Below are 15,574 nucleotides of genomic sequence, written 5' to 3' on the forward strand. Positions count from 1 at the left end.
CCACTGAGAATGTTGGGACCCTGATCCCACTTTGCCCTGGACTGCAAAGCAGAGTTTCCATGTCCAGGCAAGCAGAGAAGACCTGAGGCTACTTCCTCCCTTCACCAAGCACCCTACTCCTAAAGCAGGAGTGTCCCTGAAAGAGTGGAATGTCTTGACCCCATCCCCAGCTCCAGAGCAGTGGCTCAGAACTCTGCTGGAAGAAGCAGGCCGTAGAACAGAGAGCTTTAAATCTCTTCCCAAGGAAACTGACTTAATTTGCAAAAGTGTGAGAGAATTTTGAGCCTAGGGTTGTGAACTTTTCTCATTTTTTCTTCTTAATAAACTCTATTCCTTTGCCGAAGAAAAGCAATACAAGGGGAGCAGATGTAGTCATGTGGTTGAGCACCTACTTCCCATGTACAAGGTCCCAGGTTCGATCCCAGTATCCCCTGAAAACCAAACAAGCAAAATACTTTTGTTTCAAAGATATAAGTAGATTGAAAACAATAGAAAAAGATATTTCAGGCAACAAGCAACAACCAAAATAAAGCTAGATTGGTATACTAATATAAGACAAAATACACCTCAAATCAAAAAAAAAAAAAAAAAAGTTACTAGATGCAAAGAGGAACATTTTATAATTATAAAAGTGTCAATCCATCAAAAAGATATAATAATTATAAACATGAAAGCACTTAACAACAGAGCACCAAAATCCATGAAAAAACAACAAAACTAAAGGGAGAAATAGACAACTCAACAATGATTCTTGGAGCCTTCAATATCTCACTTTCAATATTGGATAGAACAATGAAGCGGGAGATCAACAAGGACATTAAAGACTTTAACAATACTGTAAACCAACTAGACCTAACAAACTTCCATAGAACACTCCATCTAACAACAGCAGAATACACATTCTTCTGAAGTTCACATAGAATATTCTTCAAGGTAGACCATAAGCTAGATGATAAAACAAACCTCAGTAAACTTTATAGGATTGAAATAGTATAAAGTATGTTTTCCAATCACATGGAATGAAAACAGAAATCAATAACAGAAAAAATTTGGGAAACTCATAAATATATGGGAATTAAACAACACATTCTTAAACAACCAATGTATTGAAGAATAAATAAAATGGGAAATTAGAAAATACTTTGAGATAAATGAAAATGAAGACATTACATAGCAAAATTTATGGGATACAGCTAAAGTGGTGTTTAAAGGAATATTATAAGTGCAAATGCCTATATTAAAGAATAAGAAAGACCTCAAATCAAAAACCTAACCTTTCGGGAAGCAGACTTGGCCCAGTGGTTAGGGCATCCGTCTACCACATGGGAGGTCCGCGGTTCAAACCCTGGGCCTCCTTGACCCGTGTGGAGCTGGCCTATGCGCAGTGCTGATGTGCGCAAGGAGTGCCCTGCCACTCAGGGGTGTCTCCGCGTAGGGGAGCCCCACGCCCAAGGAGTGCACCCCATAAGGAGAGCCGCCCAGCGTGAAAGAAAGTGCAGCCTGCCCAGGAATGGTGCCACACACACGGAGAACTGACGCAACAAGATGACCCAACAAAAAGAAACACAGATTCCCATGCTGCTGACAACAACAGAAGCAGACAAAGAACACGCAGCAAATGGACACAGAGAACAGACAACTGGGAAACGGACTTTGGCCCAGTGGTTAGGGCATCCGTCTACCATATGGGAGGTCCGTGGTTCAAACCCCGGGCCTCCTTGACCCGTGTGGAGCTGGCCATGCGCAGTGCTGATGCGCGCAAGGAGTGCCGTGCCACGCAAGGGTGTCCCCCGCGTGGGGGAGCCCCACGCGCAAGGAGTGCGCCCGTGAGGAAAGCCGCCCAGTGTGAAAAGAAAGAGCAGCCTGCCCAGGAATGGCGCCGCCCACACTTCCCATGCCGCTGACGACAACAGAAGCGGACAGAGAAACAAGACGCAGCAAATAGACACCAAGAACAGACAACCAGGGGAGGGGGGGAATTAAATAAATAAATAAATCTTTAAAAAAAAAAAAAAAAAAAAAAAAGAACAGACAACTGGGGGGGAGGGGAAATAAATAATAATAATAATTTTAAAAAAATTTTTTTAAAAACTAACCTTCCACTCTAAGATAGTGAAAAAAAGAGCAAACAAAACCTAAAGCAAGAAGGAACAAAATAAGAAAGATTAGAGTAGAAAGAAATTAAAGATTTAAATAAATGGAAAAACATCCCATGTTCATGGATCGCCAGACTTAACATTAAGGTGGTAATACTCCCCAAGTTGATCTACAGTTTCAATGCAATCTCTATCAGAATCCCAACTATCAAATAAAAATTTAAAAATTTAAAAACTAAAAAAAAAAGAATCCCAACTAACTTCTTTGTAGAAATTGGCAGGCAGAAACTAAAATTCATATGAATTTCAAAGGACCCAGAGTAGCCTAAACAATCCTAAAAAAGAAGAACAAAGTAGGAGGACTCACATATTCCAATTTCAGAATGTATTACAAAGCAACAGTAATCAATACAGTGTATTAGTAGCTCAAGGATATATAGATCAATGGCATAAAATTGACAGCCCCATAATAAACCCAAACATTTATAGTCAACTGATTTTTGCCAAGGGTGTCAAGGCCATTCAATAGGAAAGGAACAGTCTCTTCAACAAATGGTTCTAGATCGACTGGGAAGCCATAAGCGAAAGAATGAAGTTGGACCCTCATCTCACACCATATACAAAAATGAAAACAAAATGGATTGAAAATATAAGTGTAAAATCTAAAACTGTAAAACTCTTAAAAGAAATAGGGGAAATCTTCATGACTTCACATTTGACAATGAATTCCTAGTTATGACACCAAAAACATGAGCAACAAATGAAAAGTAGATAAATTGGACTTCAAAAGACACTATCAAGAAAGTGAAAGCACAACCCACAGAATAGGAGAGAATATTTGCAAATCATGTATCTGATAAGGGATTTGATCCAAATATATATAAAGAACTCTTACAAGTCAACAATAAAAAGGCAAATAATTCAGTTTTTTAAATGAGCAAAGAATCTGAATAGACATTTCCCAAAGAAGATAATATAAATAACTATCAAGCACATGAAAATACACTTGACATCATTAGTCATCAGGGAAAAGCAAATCAAAGCCACAGTAAAATACCACTCTACACCCACTAGGATGGCTATAATCAAAACATCAGATAAAAAGCATTGACAAGGATATGGAGAAATGGGAACCCCCATACACTGCTCAATAGAATGTAAAAAATGGTGTTGCTGCTTTGGAAGACAGTCCAGTAGTTCATCAAATGGTGAAACATGGTCACCATATGACTCAGCAATGCCCGCTCCTAGCTATAAAAACCTATGTCCACACAAAAACATGTACATGAATGTTCATAACACCATTATTCATAATAGCCAAAAGCTGTAAGCAACACAAATGTCCATCAGTTGACGAATGGATAAACAAAATGAGGTGTATCCATACAATGGAATATTATTTGTTCATAAAAAGGGATAAGGTACATGCTACAACATCATTGAACCTTGAAAACATTATGCTAAGTGAAAGAAGCCAGATATCATTTAACTAATCTGTGTATCTTTCTGAACACTAGAGGAACAACTGAGTTGGCAGCTGGAATTAGATGAGATAAAAGTGCCCAAAAAAGAAGGTTTTAGGAATTATGTTCCATAACTTGTTGATCTGCCTTTTTCTGTTTTTATTTTTGTGAATTTGAAGTAAAGTTGTTAATTTTTTAATATGACCCAAAAAATCACTTATTACATGATTCCATTTATATGAAATGTTAAGAAAGGCAAATAGGGAGGCGGATGTGGCTCAAGTGACTGGGTTCCCATCTACCATATGGAAGTCCAGGGTTTGATTCCTGTGCCTCCTGGTAAAGGCAAGCTGGCCTGTGCAAAGCTGGCCCACGCAGGAGTGCTGGCCTGCACAAGAGTGCTGGCCCACATAGCAAGCCGGTCCAAGCAGAGAGCTGGTGCAGCAAGGTGACACAACAAAGAAACACAGAGTAGAGACAATAAAAAATGCAGTAGACCAGGAAGCTGAGGTGGCACAAAAGATCGAGTACCTCTCTCCTTCTCTGAAAGGTCCCAGGATTGGTTCCTGGTGCCTCCTAAAGAGAAAACAAGCAGACACAGAAGAACGCACGTGAATGGACACAGAGAACAGACAATGAGGGAGGTGGGGAGAAATAAATGAATAAATAAATCTTAAAACAAGAATAGGCAAATATAGAGAGACATAGTAGATTAGCCTCTGTCTCTACATTTGTCTCAGGACTTGGGGAGAAGAGAGGATAGAGGGTAATAGCTAAAGGTTATGGGGTTTCTTTCTGAGGTGATGAAAATTCTCTAGAATTGACTGTGGTGATGGTTGTATATATCTGTGAATATATCAAAAAAAACATTTTAAATGGATGAATTAATGGTATGGAAATTATATCATCATAAAGTTATTACAAAAAATATTTTAAAATAAAATGGGGATTATTTGTACATACCACTTCAACTGGTGCAACAGTAACTGCAGTTTTGCATTATTGAAATTTGCCATCTGATACTGATATACATTTTTAAATAAATGTGGTTATGTTATAGATCATTTTAATGTTCATTTCTTGCTTTATGTTTTTTGTAAATGACTTATTGCTGTTTATTTCATATTTATTTTAGACTATGGAAATGATGTTAGACAAAAAGCAAATTCAAGAAAAAGAGAAATTAAAAAAAAAAAAAGCAAATTCAAGTGATTTTCTTATTTGAGTTCAAAATGAGTTGTAAAGCAGCAGAGACAACTCTCAATATCAACTACGCATTTGACCAGGAACTGCTAACAAACGTACGATGCAGTGGTGGTTCAAGAAGTTTTGAAAGAGACGAGAGCCTTGAAGATGAGGAGCACAGTGGCCAGCCATTGGAAGTTGATAATGACCAATTGTGAGAAATCATTGAAGCCAATCCTCTTAAACTACATGAGAAGTTGCCAAAGAACTCAATGTCGACCATTGTATGATCGATCAGCAGTTGAAGCAAATTAGAAAGGTGAAAAAGCTCCATAAGTGGGTGCCTCATGAGCTGACCAAAAATCCAAAAAATTATTGTGTTGAAGTGCCTCTTTTCTTATTCTGTGCAACAACAACCAACCATTTCTTGATCATACTGTGACATGGGACGAAAAGTGGATTTTATATGACAACTGGCGATGACCAGCTCAGTGGTTGGACCGAGAAGAAGCTCCAAAGCACTTCCCAAAGCCCAACTTGCACCAAAAAAAGGTCATGGTCACTGTTTGGCGGTCTGCTGCCAGTCTGATCCACTCCAGCTTCCTGAATCCCAGCGAAACCATTACATCTCAGAAGTATGCTAAGCAAATCAATGAGATACACGAAAAGCGCAATGCCTGCAGCCAGCATTGGTCAGCAGAAAGGTCCAATTCTTCTCCACGACGCCGCCCGACCACACATCACACAACCAACGCTTCAGAAGTTGAACAAATTGAGCTACGAAGTTTTGCCTCATCCTCCATATTCACCTGACCTCTCGCCAACAGACTACCACTTCTTCAAGCATCTCGGCAACTTTTTGCAGGGAAAGCATCTTCCACAACCAGCAGGATGCAGAAAAGGCTTTCCAAGAGTTCGTCAAATCCTGAAGCATGGATTTTTACACTACAGAAATAAGCAAACTTATTTCTCATTGGCAAACGTGTTGACTGTAATGGTTCCTGTTTTGATTGATAAAGATGTGTTTGAGCCTGGTTACAGTGACAGTCTGAAGCTGTCAATTCACCTAGTGCAATTCACAGTCTGAAACTGCAATTCCTTTTGCACCATCCTAATGCCTGTGAAATAGAAATTGTTAGAAAATATTTCACTAATACAACTTAGTTAAATCGCATCCTAATTTACCTGATCGTCTTTCATTGATTACCTACTGATGGGTGGATTAAAACAAGAATTAGCTGATGCACAAAAAGAGCAAATCATAAATCCTAAAATGCCACAGTGATAAGTGGCCAATAGAAAATGATGTATATTATTTAAACATGTCAGTATGAAATAAAGAAGCCATAGAAATGCAGATGAATGGGTGTCATTTACCTGGGAAAATGTTGAGTCTTATATGAGTCCATCTCTGCTGGGAATTGACAAGAAAATAGTTGTGACTAGAACCAGGCTTTCTTGCTTTTAGCTCTACCATGGGAACCAAGTAATTCCAGTCATTGGACTTTAGCTAGGAATAAATATCACAGTGTTAGTGACCCAGTTCTTGGGAACAATAAATTCTCTCCTTCTAGTACCTGTGTAAGAGTCATGAGGTAGAGATACTCAGGAATAAAAATTAATGATGGATGCCTAATGGAGCACTTTAATAAAACCATTAATCAAGAACAAGCCCCAAGTTTAATAATAAACAGAATAAAGGCCTGTTTCCCTGACACGGATCAGAATAGCCACTGAGTATAGGCAGCAGGTGGGGGCCAGGTAGGGTTAGAAATAAAGGACAAGATCTCAGATTCCACCACATTTCTTCACCTTGAGAATTCTTACAAACAAGAAACCAGAATGGCAATGTGAACACTCATATGAAAACAAGGGCTACTCCCACGGACCGTGAGTGCTGGGGTAAATGGGTTGGCTGGCACCTTGCGACAATTTTCCCTAGATTAGTGATTCTCAAACTGGGCTGAGGATCTGTTTGTTGTTGTTGAGGTTAAGTATTTCCTATCTGTTATAGATCAACACTTTTGTAAACACAATAAAAATTACTATGCAAAAAAATTTGTTTCAAAAACCCAAATTCATCCAAGTTACTCTGTCAAACTGCCATAAAAAGTATATAAACATTTATTCTCAGTTTCCATATTTATCTCATCAGAGAGCAGTAATGTTTTGCAGATGCACCTATAACAGACCACACTCAAGAAGCTCTACTCTCGGTCTTTTAGGGACCAAGAAGTGCCCTCATACGGGCATTGCATGAACCACGCACGAAACACTTGCAGGGTCATAATGGAAGAGCAAATGAGTTGAGCTATGTCAGGGTTCAGTGTTCCAAAGAATCACCTTGCACAACCTGGCCTGCAAAATAAAGTTTCATTACTGTCCTAACAATCACAAGAGTCAGTCCTTTCTTTGTAGGCATACCTCATTGATAGCTTCAAATTCTTCAGGCTCGGCTGCTGTCCCTGTCCTGACTCCTCTTTCTGGGATTTCTGGTAGTTTATCTGAAGTTAAAGTGACCGTTTAGGGTTAAGGTTAAAGATCAAAATCAAAGAGTCTGTCTTCATGGGCTCTATGGTAATTTCCTTTTGCCAAATAATAACACAGACATTGTTTAAGTCAAAGCTCCAGATAATCAGAGTATTAGAAACATTCATTGAACTTCCCCAATATTTAAAATATTAATGGTAAGCTTAAAAATTAGTGCAATATATTTGATAGTGTATTTGCGTGTCAAAATAGTAAATATCATTTCCAACTTAGGTCAAGGATTCAACAAATTAATCATACGACTAGAGTTTTCCAAATTTGGGTCAATAAAGTTTTTGGAATATTGCAAGCTCAATTCCAGAAATGCTGTTCCCCAAATGATATCCTTAGAATCGATGCTTAGGAGATTCAGAAATGGAAGTACTCATGGACAATTGATGGGTTTGTGGAAAAAATAGTATTCATTTGTCACTAATCACTTCCTGCTTGTAAAGTAACATCACTTGTATCATCCTTTAATTTTTCAAGTACTCCAGCTATCCTTGGGGAACCGAGACCATGTGTTTCAGTTCTATAGAGTCTCCTCACATAGTACTATATACATAGAACATGCAGTATAAATTTACCAACTGGCATAATTTACCTTCCCTAAGTATGTGTATATACACACACATGATTGTACATGTTTCTAGAAATTTTAATTCTAGGACCAACATCAAATGATGACAATTAAAGGGGTAAAAACACAGGCCTAACTTTAAAAGCCTGTGTGATTCAGAGAGTCCATCTAGATCTCCAAGAGGCAGAAAGGAAGACTTTCTGAAACTCTCAAAGCCGCTGCACCATTACATGCCCTGGGGTAGGGGCGAAACCAGTGCAGGTACAGCTGGTCCCTCACGTGGCCCAGACCTGGTTCCAGACCCTCCCAGTCACCCCAAGGCACAGCCCACGCCCTCCCACCCTCCCAAGCAACCTGCCCTCCAAACCTCATGGTGGTAGGAGGCCCTGCCTCTGCGTAAGGAAGGGGGAGGGGGTGTGATGAATTTTCCATGGGACCAAAGAAGATTGTTAAACTGAAAACGGAAAAAACATGGCGCGATCATTGGAAATCTAAAGGTCTGCATTATAAGTTCTGTCCCAGTGTAGTAGCCTTAGGCAAGTTGCTGAACCTGTCCAGGGCTTATCAATCTGGCCAGATGAGCCTTACGACTCCACAGTTCTCATTTTGTGGGAAACCCATGGATCCTGAGGCACCTTCTTCCAAGTTTGCAGCTTGAATTGATATTCGAGGAGCATAATTTCCTAGGAAGTACGAAATGTCTACATCGAACCCTCGGATAATCCCTTGTATCCCCAGTTTGATGATGCACCAGTCGTGACCTACGTGACATAAAACCACAAGAACAACTCCATTAGAAATGATACGTTCAAGGAAGGATGTGATTGAACAGTACTAATAAAATACACAACAAAAGGATTACTGATCTTCAATCACAGAAAACTGTGTATCAATTAATACTCAGCTAATAAGATTTTAAGATCTTTCATAGTCTGACCACATATGACCGCCATTCCCCAGCATAAATCCTCAATCCTGGTCACACCAGAAAATGCGCAGACTCTGGATTCAAAGAGATCAGATTCTAATTCCAAATTGATCATTTACTAGCTGTGTGTCCTTGGCAAATTATTTGACCACTCTGAGCCTCTGTTACTTCAGTTGTAAATCAGAAGTGGCATTACTTTCTATAATGCTTAAATGTGGTTGTGTGTGGTATATAAAACTCATAATCCAGCACAGGAGACACAAATGCACCAAGTTTGCTGTCATCTCAGCATTTGTTCCTATGGCACCCCTGCCCAGAACACTCTCCTAGGTTTCTGCCAAAGTCTGAGAACTCTTGGAGTCAGTATGTTACTGTGCTGTTCCTGGATGCTTGCTGCCTGATACCACCTCAAAATTTATTAGTATCTACTAATGGCTCAAAGTATTATAGAAAATTAGAAATATCTAGTATTTCTATAACACTTAGGACAGCAGCTAAAATCCAGATATTAGCCTAATACTGGGATTAGTTCTGTTTTATAGACATTTGTTCAACTTTATTTTTTCTTATTTTTTTATTTTTTGTTTTTTCTTATCATTTTGTTTCTTTGTTCAACTTTAAGATGTATTATATTTTGATTAAAACTTACAACGAGCAAGGAAGAAAAATAGTATCTTAACATTGACATAAAATAAAGGGTATGAATTGGCATAAAATAGACCTTAGTTCAATTCCCAGCTTATTTTATCAGTTATGTGGCCTGGACTAAGTGAATAAACCTGTTTCCATAGCTATTACAGGGGGATAAGAGCACCTACTTAAGGAGCTGTTGTGAGAATTAAATGTAAATGCACTTACCAAATAATGCCGGCCAAATATTTGCTCTTCCCCTCCGCTCATAGCTATCACCAATATTTTCATTTTCCTAACAGAGTGTTTCCATCCTCCTTTTTGCCCAGTAGTACAAGAAGACAAGGCTCAAGTTACCCCTCCCTGACTTCCCAGGGCCTGATGTTGGATCATCTGAGATTTCAGAGCAGAGCCCCATCAGAGGCGTCAACAGAGGGAGATTGATTTGCTAAAATTGACCCAAAATATATACCGACTTTCCAGCAGCCCCTCTTGTTTAAACTTTTCAGTGTTGAATGAACAAGTCATCATCATTTTACCTGGAATCCTTTTCCTTCTGGTCTCCCATCCATCCATCCACTTGCCAAACTCAGTATATTCATGTTCTTTAAAAGCTGGGGGATCACTCTAAAGCAAAGACAGATCACAAGTTGATAATTATCATCTGTTTCGGAGCCTGTGATTCCAGCATATTAGCTTTAGCCTCCAAGGGACAGAGGGACAGTGCAGGCTGGGGTTCAAGGGAAGTCCTTAGCAGATAGGGGTGTCTCAACTCCTGCCTTCTTGCCCAGCTAACCCATTCCAAATAGATAGATGATAGAGAGAGAGATAGATGATAGAGATAGAGAGAGAGAGGTGATAGATAGATGATAGAGATACAGAGAGATAGATGATAGAGATAGAGAGGTGATAGAGAGATAGACGATAGAGATAGAGCGAGATGATAGATAGATCATAGATCATACATAGAAGATGATAGTGATTGATAAATGATAGAGATGATAGATGACAGAAATGATAGATAGATGATAGAGATGATAGATGATAGAGAATTAGGCAGGTAGGTAGGTAGATTAGAGACAGATATATAGAGACATAGATGATAAAGATTGATATTATATGGTGATATGCTATAATATGATATGATATGATAGATGTGTATATATTTATTTAAAAATATAAAAAGATATTACAGGGCAGAACAGGTATAGTTCAATGTATGAGGTCCTGGGTTTAATCCCCGGTACCTCCTAAAAATGGAGGAAAAGAAAAAAAAAGATATTACGGAATACTCCAATCACAATGAACAAAATAAGTGGGGAGTGTAATCACTAATTAAAGGAGATTTCTTGTTATTGTAGCTTTTTTCTTGTGTTAACTGAGTAACCTGTAAGATTGATATAAAAAAATAAAATGTTAAATATATGATAAAAGGATATTCCAATCCTACAATAGTGTTAATTCTATAAAGGGAATGAATGGAGTGGCATTGAGTTAGTGATGAGGGGTCTTTTCAGCTTTATCTGTAATATACTCCCTCAAAAAATAGAATATACTTATTACTTGTATGTTTTAAATGCAAAAATATGAATATATGTACATATGTACAGAGAGAGAAAGATACACTCACCCAAGTGTATAAGCTTAAGTCCCCCATTCTCTCCTACCCCACTTTATCAATATTTGTTTTTTCCAATAGGAAAAAATATGTTTATTACTTGTTGACCTTAAGTGTTTCTATGTTTCTCTATTAATATAGACTTTTTATATATATTATATATATACTCATGTATAACACGTAAGAAATAAGCCCCCCGTTGTCTCTCACCCCACTTCCCAAGCCCCCTCCTTCAGAGAAAACCACTCTTCACAGTTTAATGTGCATTCCTTTACATATTGCTTTATGTGCATGAAATGTGTCATGGACATCTTTTATTGCCATTATATGGAAAGCTACTATTCTTTTTAAGAGCCACATAGTATTACATAGTCTGGAAGAGCTATAATTTCTTTAGTTCCCTATTGACAGATATTTCAGTTGCTTTTCTTCCCCGCTAAACAATAACAGAATGAATACTTTCTACATATCTTTGCCTGTTTGTGCAAATATGATCAGTGGACTAGCTAGGCGGGTATGCATTTAAATATTTCAAAGACAGGCTAGGCGATAAAATACGAGCTTCATCATTTACTAGCTGTGTGACCTAGAACAAGTTACTTAACATCTCTGTTCTTTGTTTTATTTTCTTTTTCTCCTTAAGATTAAGTAAGTTAATGCTCTCATAGCGTCAACATGCTCGGGACCCACGCCAGGCTCTGCCTACACAGAGTGCCATTTCAACAGAACAACTTGATGGCACATTAATCATGGTTGAGGACAACCTGCTTTTCATTCAACAGGAATCAGCTGGCTATAAAGGACAATTGATTGCAATAATATTCACTCCACAGGCTTTAACTACATGTGCAACTGAGTTTATCTCGCCACTCACAGTGAGTCTTAACGCCAACGCTGTCTGTGACAAGGTAGTAGGATTTCAACAGAGTTTCCATTTCTTTTCTGTACTTTTCCGTTTTTCTCCATTTTTTTTCAATAAGCAGGTCCCACACGTGAATGAGGCAAGCAAAGCATTTTCCAAAAAACGTAAGGTGTGTCTATTTTCTTCCCAATGCACATTATGGAATCCATGTTAGACAGAGGGGCCCAGGGGTGAAGATCTAGGTGTTTTCCCTTTAAAGCCATTGCTTTAGATGTCACGTGGAAGTCCTTTGGGTGATGAGGTGCAAACACAGCTAGCCAGACAGCCGAGAATGCTTGAAGGGACAGCTTAATAAATAGATCAAAGAGCCAGGGGAAGAGGGGAGGATGACGGCATCCCAGGGGCCGCCGGGCTTACCTAACCTAAGTACCTGCTAGAGTTCAAGAGAGGGTGGGGGAGAGAGAGCACCTGTGGGTCCTGGGGGAAGAGGTGGGGCTCTCCCATGGATACCGGGGATCGGACGCGTCAAATAACACACGCAAAAAGCAGGAGCAGCACATGCCGTTTGGAGAAGCACAAGCCATAGGGAGATATAGGCCTTGCTTAAATTTTGCAGCACCAAAAAAAGGGGGGCCATTCAGAGAAGCTGGGGGAGCTCTTATCCAAACCATGTGGAGGCATTTGCCTTGTTAGTTGTGGTTATGCCCAGGGCAGGGGAACTTAAAACCAGGTAAAAATGACGAGGCACCAAATATGATTTCTTTTATGCCATGACATGCCACCCTGGGATGCCTCACCATATGGGCCGAGTAGTCAAGGCACATTATGGTTTAGATGATCAGCCTAAATAAGGGACCAGAACCATAATTAGAACTAAACCTATCACTCGTAATTGGAAAGCCTGGTGGAGCCAGTCTCCCCAGGTAGTGGGACTTAGCCGTGAGAAAAGGTGCCAGCCGGACTTGAAGATGGTGAGGGATTGGAAGGAATTCTACATGTCAACGGAGGTGCTGGAGATACTGTTAATAACATGCACCTGCCACTGCATCTTTTGTACACCATCGTGGACTTGCCTGAGTTGCCGATGTGCACGTGACAGGCCACGCACACACCCCTCTCCTTGGCCTGCAGGGAGTCCATTGCTGGTCTATCATCAAAGACCCTTTGAGCTAGAGTGTTTTCTGCCAGGAGATCCAGGGGCTGGGGTACCAGTTGCACCTTCTGAGCTGTTGTGGCCCAGAGGATATATTTATGGTTGTAGGGATGTGGCTTAGAGATTTGCAGGCTTTAAGGTACCATGTGCAACCACTGGGCAAGCAGTTGGCAACTTCTGTGGGGTATAATTCCAAGTCCAAGTCCCAGGGCTGCTAGCAGTGCTCAGTCCTGTCCTCCAACACCTGCAGTGGACTCGACCAGAGGTGATGTCCTCTCCAGCAGCAAGGTCATGGACTGGGGCAATGTCATTTAAGGTGGCGATCGCAACCAGGGATGGAGATCCCTCCCAAGAAGACGTCCATAAGGAATGGGGAGTTTTTGTCATGGGCTTTTAAATACCATTGGCAGCTGTGGTCATGATATCTTTGTAGGTTTTGTAAAACCTACAAAACAGACATCCGCGACTTTTCGGGGGTCGTCTAGGATGGACTTAGCAAAGGTGTTGGCTGCATGTTGCAGCACAGCCCCCTGCACTTTGCCCTGTAGGAAAAATGTGTTTTGTCCACTTACATGCTAACTGGCTGTTGACTTTTGGTAGGCTCTCTTTGCAATCTAAGCTCTTGTTTTAGAATAGTATGTCCAGCAGGCTGGAGTAGAGGGCAATTAGCCACGCGGGTTTGATTTGATTATACATGTGGGGCCATTGGTGCTGTAAGAGAATCTTATATAGGTTGTGCTTGGGTCGAGAATCATTTATGCATTGGTGCCAGGGGACCCAAAACATAGACTCAGTGACTCTCATTTTCATCACAGAATTGTGCTGTCATCATCATCAGTCAATTTTAGAATGTTCTCATTATTCCAAAAGGAAAAATCCCATACCATCTTAAACCCCCCAATAGTTGTATCTTAGAATTAATATAATATATTCTTTGTCATTGCTAAAATACTACATTAGTAATTTTCCCATGTATCACCATATTCTTAGCACTTTGTAAAAGAAAAGCATTCTTATATTTATACTATTAATCACAATCTTCATCCACCGTCAAAATCACTGTTATACATTCCCTAGATTATTCTCTAGTTTCCTTTCAATTCACATTTACATCCACAGACTACTCCTTTCAGTCACAACCACATTTTCTTAAAGACTTATTTATTTCTCTTTCCCCACTCCCTTGTTTGTACTTGCTGTCCATTTGTCATCTTTATTTCTTTAGGAGGCACTGGGAACTGAACCTGTATCCTCCAATGTGGGAGGGAGGTGCCTAATCACGTAAGCCACCTCTGTTCCCTGCTTTGTTGTGTTTCTCATTATGTTTTCTCTTCTTGTGTTTCTTGTTGTGTCATCTTGTTATGTCAGCTTGCCACGCTTGCCTGTTGCTCCAGGTCACTGTCTTCTTTAGGAGGCACTGGGAACCGAACCACAAACCTCCTATGTGGTGGGTGGGAGCCCAATTGCTTGAGCCACATCCACTTCCTCACAACCACATTTATAAGTCAACAGTTTAGTTATTCTCATTGTAATGTTTAAACAGTTTTTTAAAGACCATTTGTTCAGGTCCTGGCAAAAGTAGTTAGGAATTTCTTTTTTTATTCTAGGTATTGGCACTGGATGAAACATATTGGCCAAGCCTATCACAGCAAAGCAACTGCCCACATGTCTGTGGATATCTTTTATTAACTATCTGATGTTGGGAATGGGAGCTTTGATTGGCAGGACTTGTGCATGAGGTTGGTATCATCGATGGTCAATCACCCTTCATTGGTGGAGACTTTAAGAATTGAATGGGGAGATGGGGGCATAATGAGTGCCTCCTGTTGTGGAGATCTCGGATTATAGGTCGGCGTGTCAAGTCCTTGCGTCAGGCAACACAAAGGCGCTGATCACCTCGACTGGCTGGGGAGTAGCACCGGGGTCTCATTTGGCATGGCCCGCCCGGGGCACCAAAGATTTGACCTTGCTCCAGGCACCATGTTAAAACATCAGCACCTATAGTGGGAAGAACGGAAAGGACCACCACTGGGGAGCTGTTTAATAAGAATTGTTCCAAGAGTCACAACTTGGGGGGAGGGGTCGCGCGCTGGGCCTTTGATACGCGGGAGGAGGAGGTGGTGCCCCCAGCAAGGGAGGTGGCCAGGCCTGATAAGCCAGGACCTGTGACTCCGAGGGGAGCCCCTCGCATTCGGCAATCACTCCCGCCCATCGGTAGCCTCACTGACAGCGTCTTCCAGATAAGGTCGAGCCCAGTGGGTTGGAGGTGGGGAGGGGTCTTGCAGTAAGAAAAAGTTCCATGACTCGGTGCCAAACAGGCTTCCCTAAGGCCAAACTCTGGGTCAATGCCACGCTCACTGCATCATCTCAGTCTTCTTTTTTTTTTTAAGATTATTTTTTTATTATTTCTCTCCCCTTCCCCCCACCCCCAGTTGTCTGCTCCCTATGTCCATTTGGTGTGTGTTCTTCTATGTCCACTTGTATTCTTGTCAGCAGCACCAGGAATCTGTGTCTTTTTGTTGCGTCATCT

At 40.4% G+C, this 15,574-nt stretch overlaps 1 protein-coding gene across 3 annotated transcripts in view; it reads right to left on the reverse strand.

Annotated features, from left to right (window-relative positions):
- ALLC (allantoicase) overlaps positions 1-15,574 on the reverse strand; it is a 65,467-nt gene that overhangs the window by 10,434 nt on the left and 39,459 nt on the right. For all 3 annotated transcript variants that reach the window (XM_058287932.1, XM_058287934.1, XM_058287935.2), the window contains exons 4-7: positions 9,951-10,038; positions 8,489-8,614; positions 7,169-7,248; positions 6,122-6,254 (exon numbers count right to left, since the gene is read on the reverse strand). In XM_058287932.1, coding sequence (XP_058143915.1) covers positions 6,122-6,254; positions 7,169-7,248; positions 8,489-8,614; positions 9,951-10,038 — 427 coding nt within the window. The remainder of the gene's footprint in view (positions 1-6,121; positions 6,255-7,168; positions 7,249-8,488; positions 8,615-9,950; positions 10,039-15,574) is intronic.

Source organism: Dasypus novemcinctus, chromosome 25, assembly GCF_030445035.2.
Source record: "Dasypus novemcinctus isolate mDasNov1 chromosome 25, mDasNov1.1.hap2, whole genome shotgun sequence".
Lineage (NCBI taxonomy): Eukaryota > Metazoa > Chordata > Mammalia > Cingulata > Dasypodidae > Dasypus > Dasypus novemcinctus.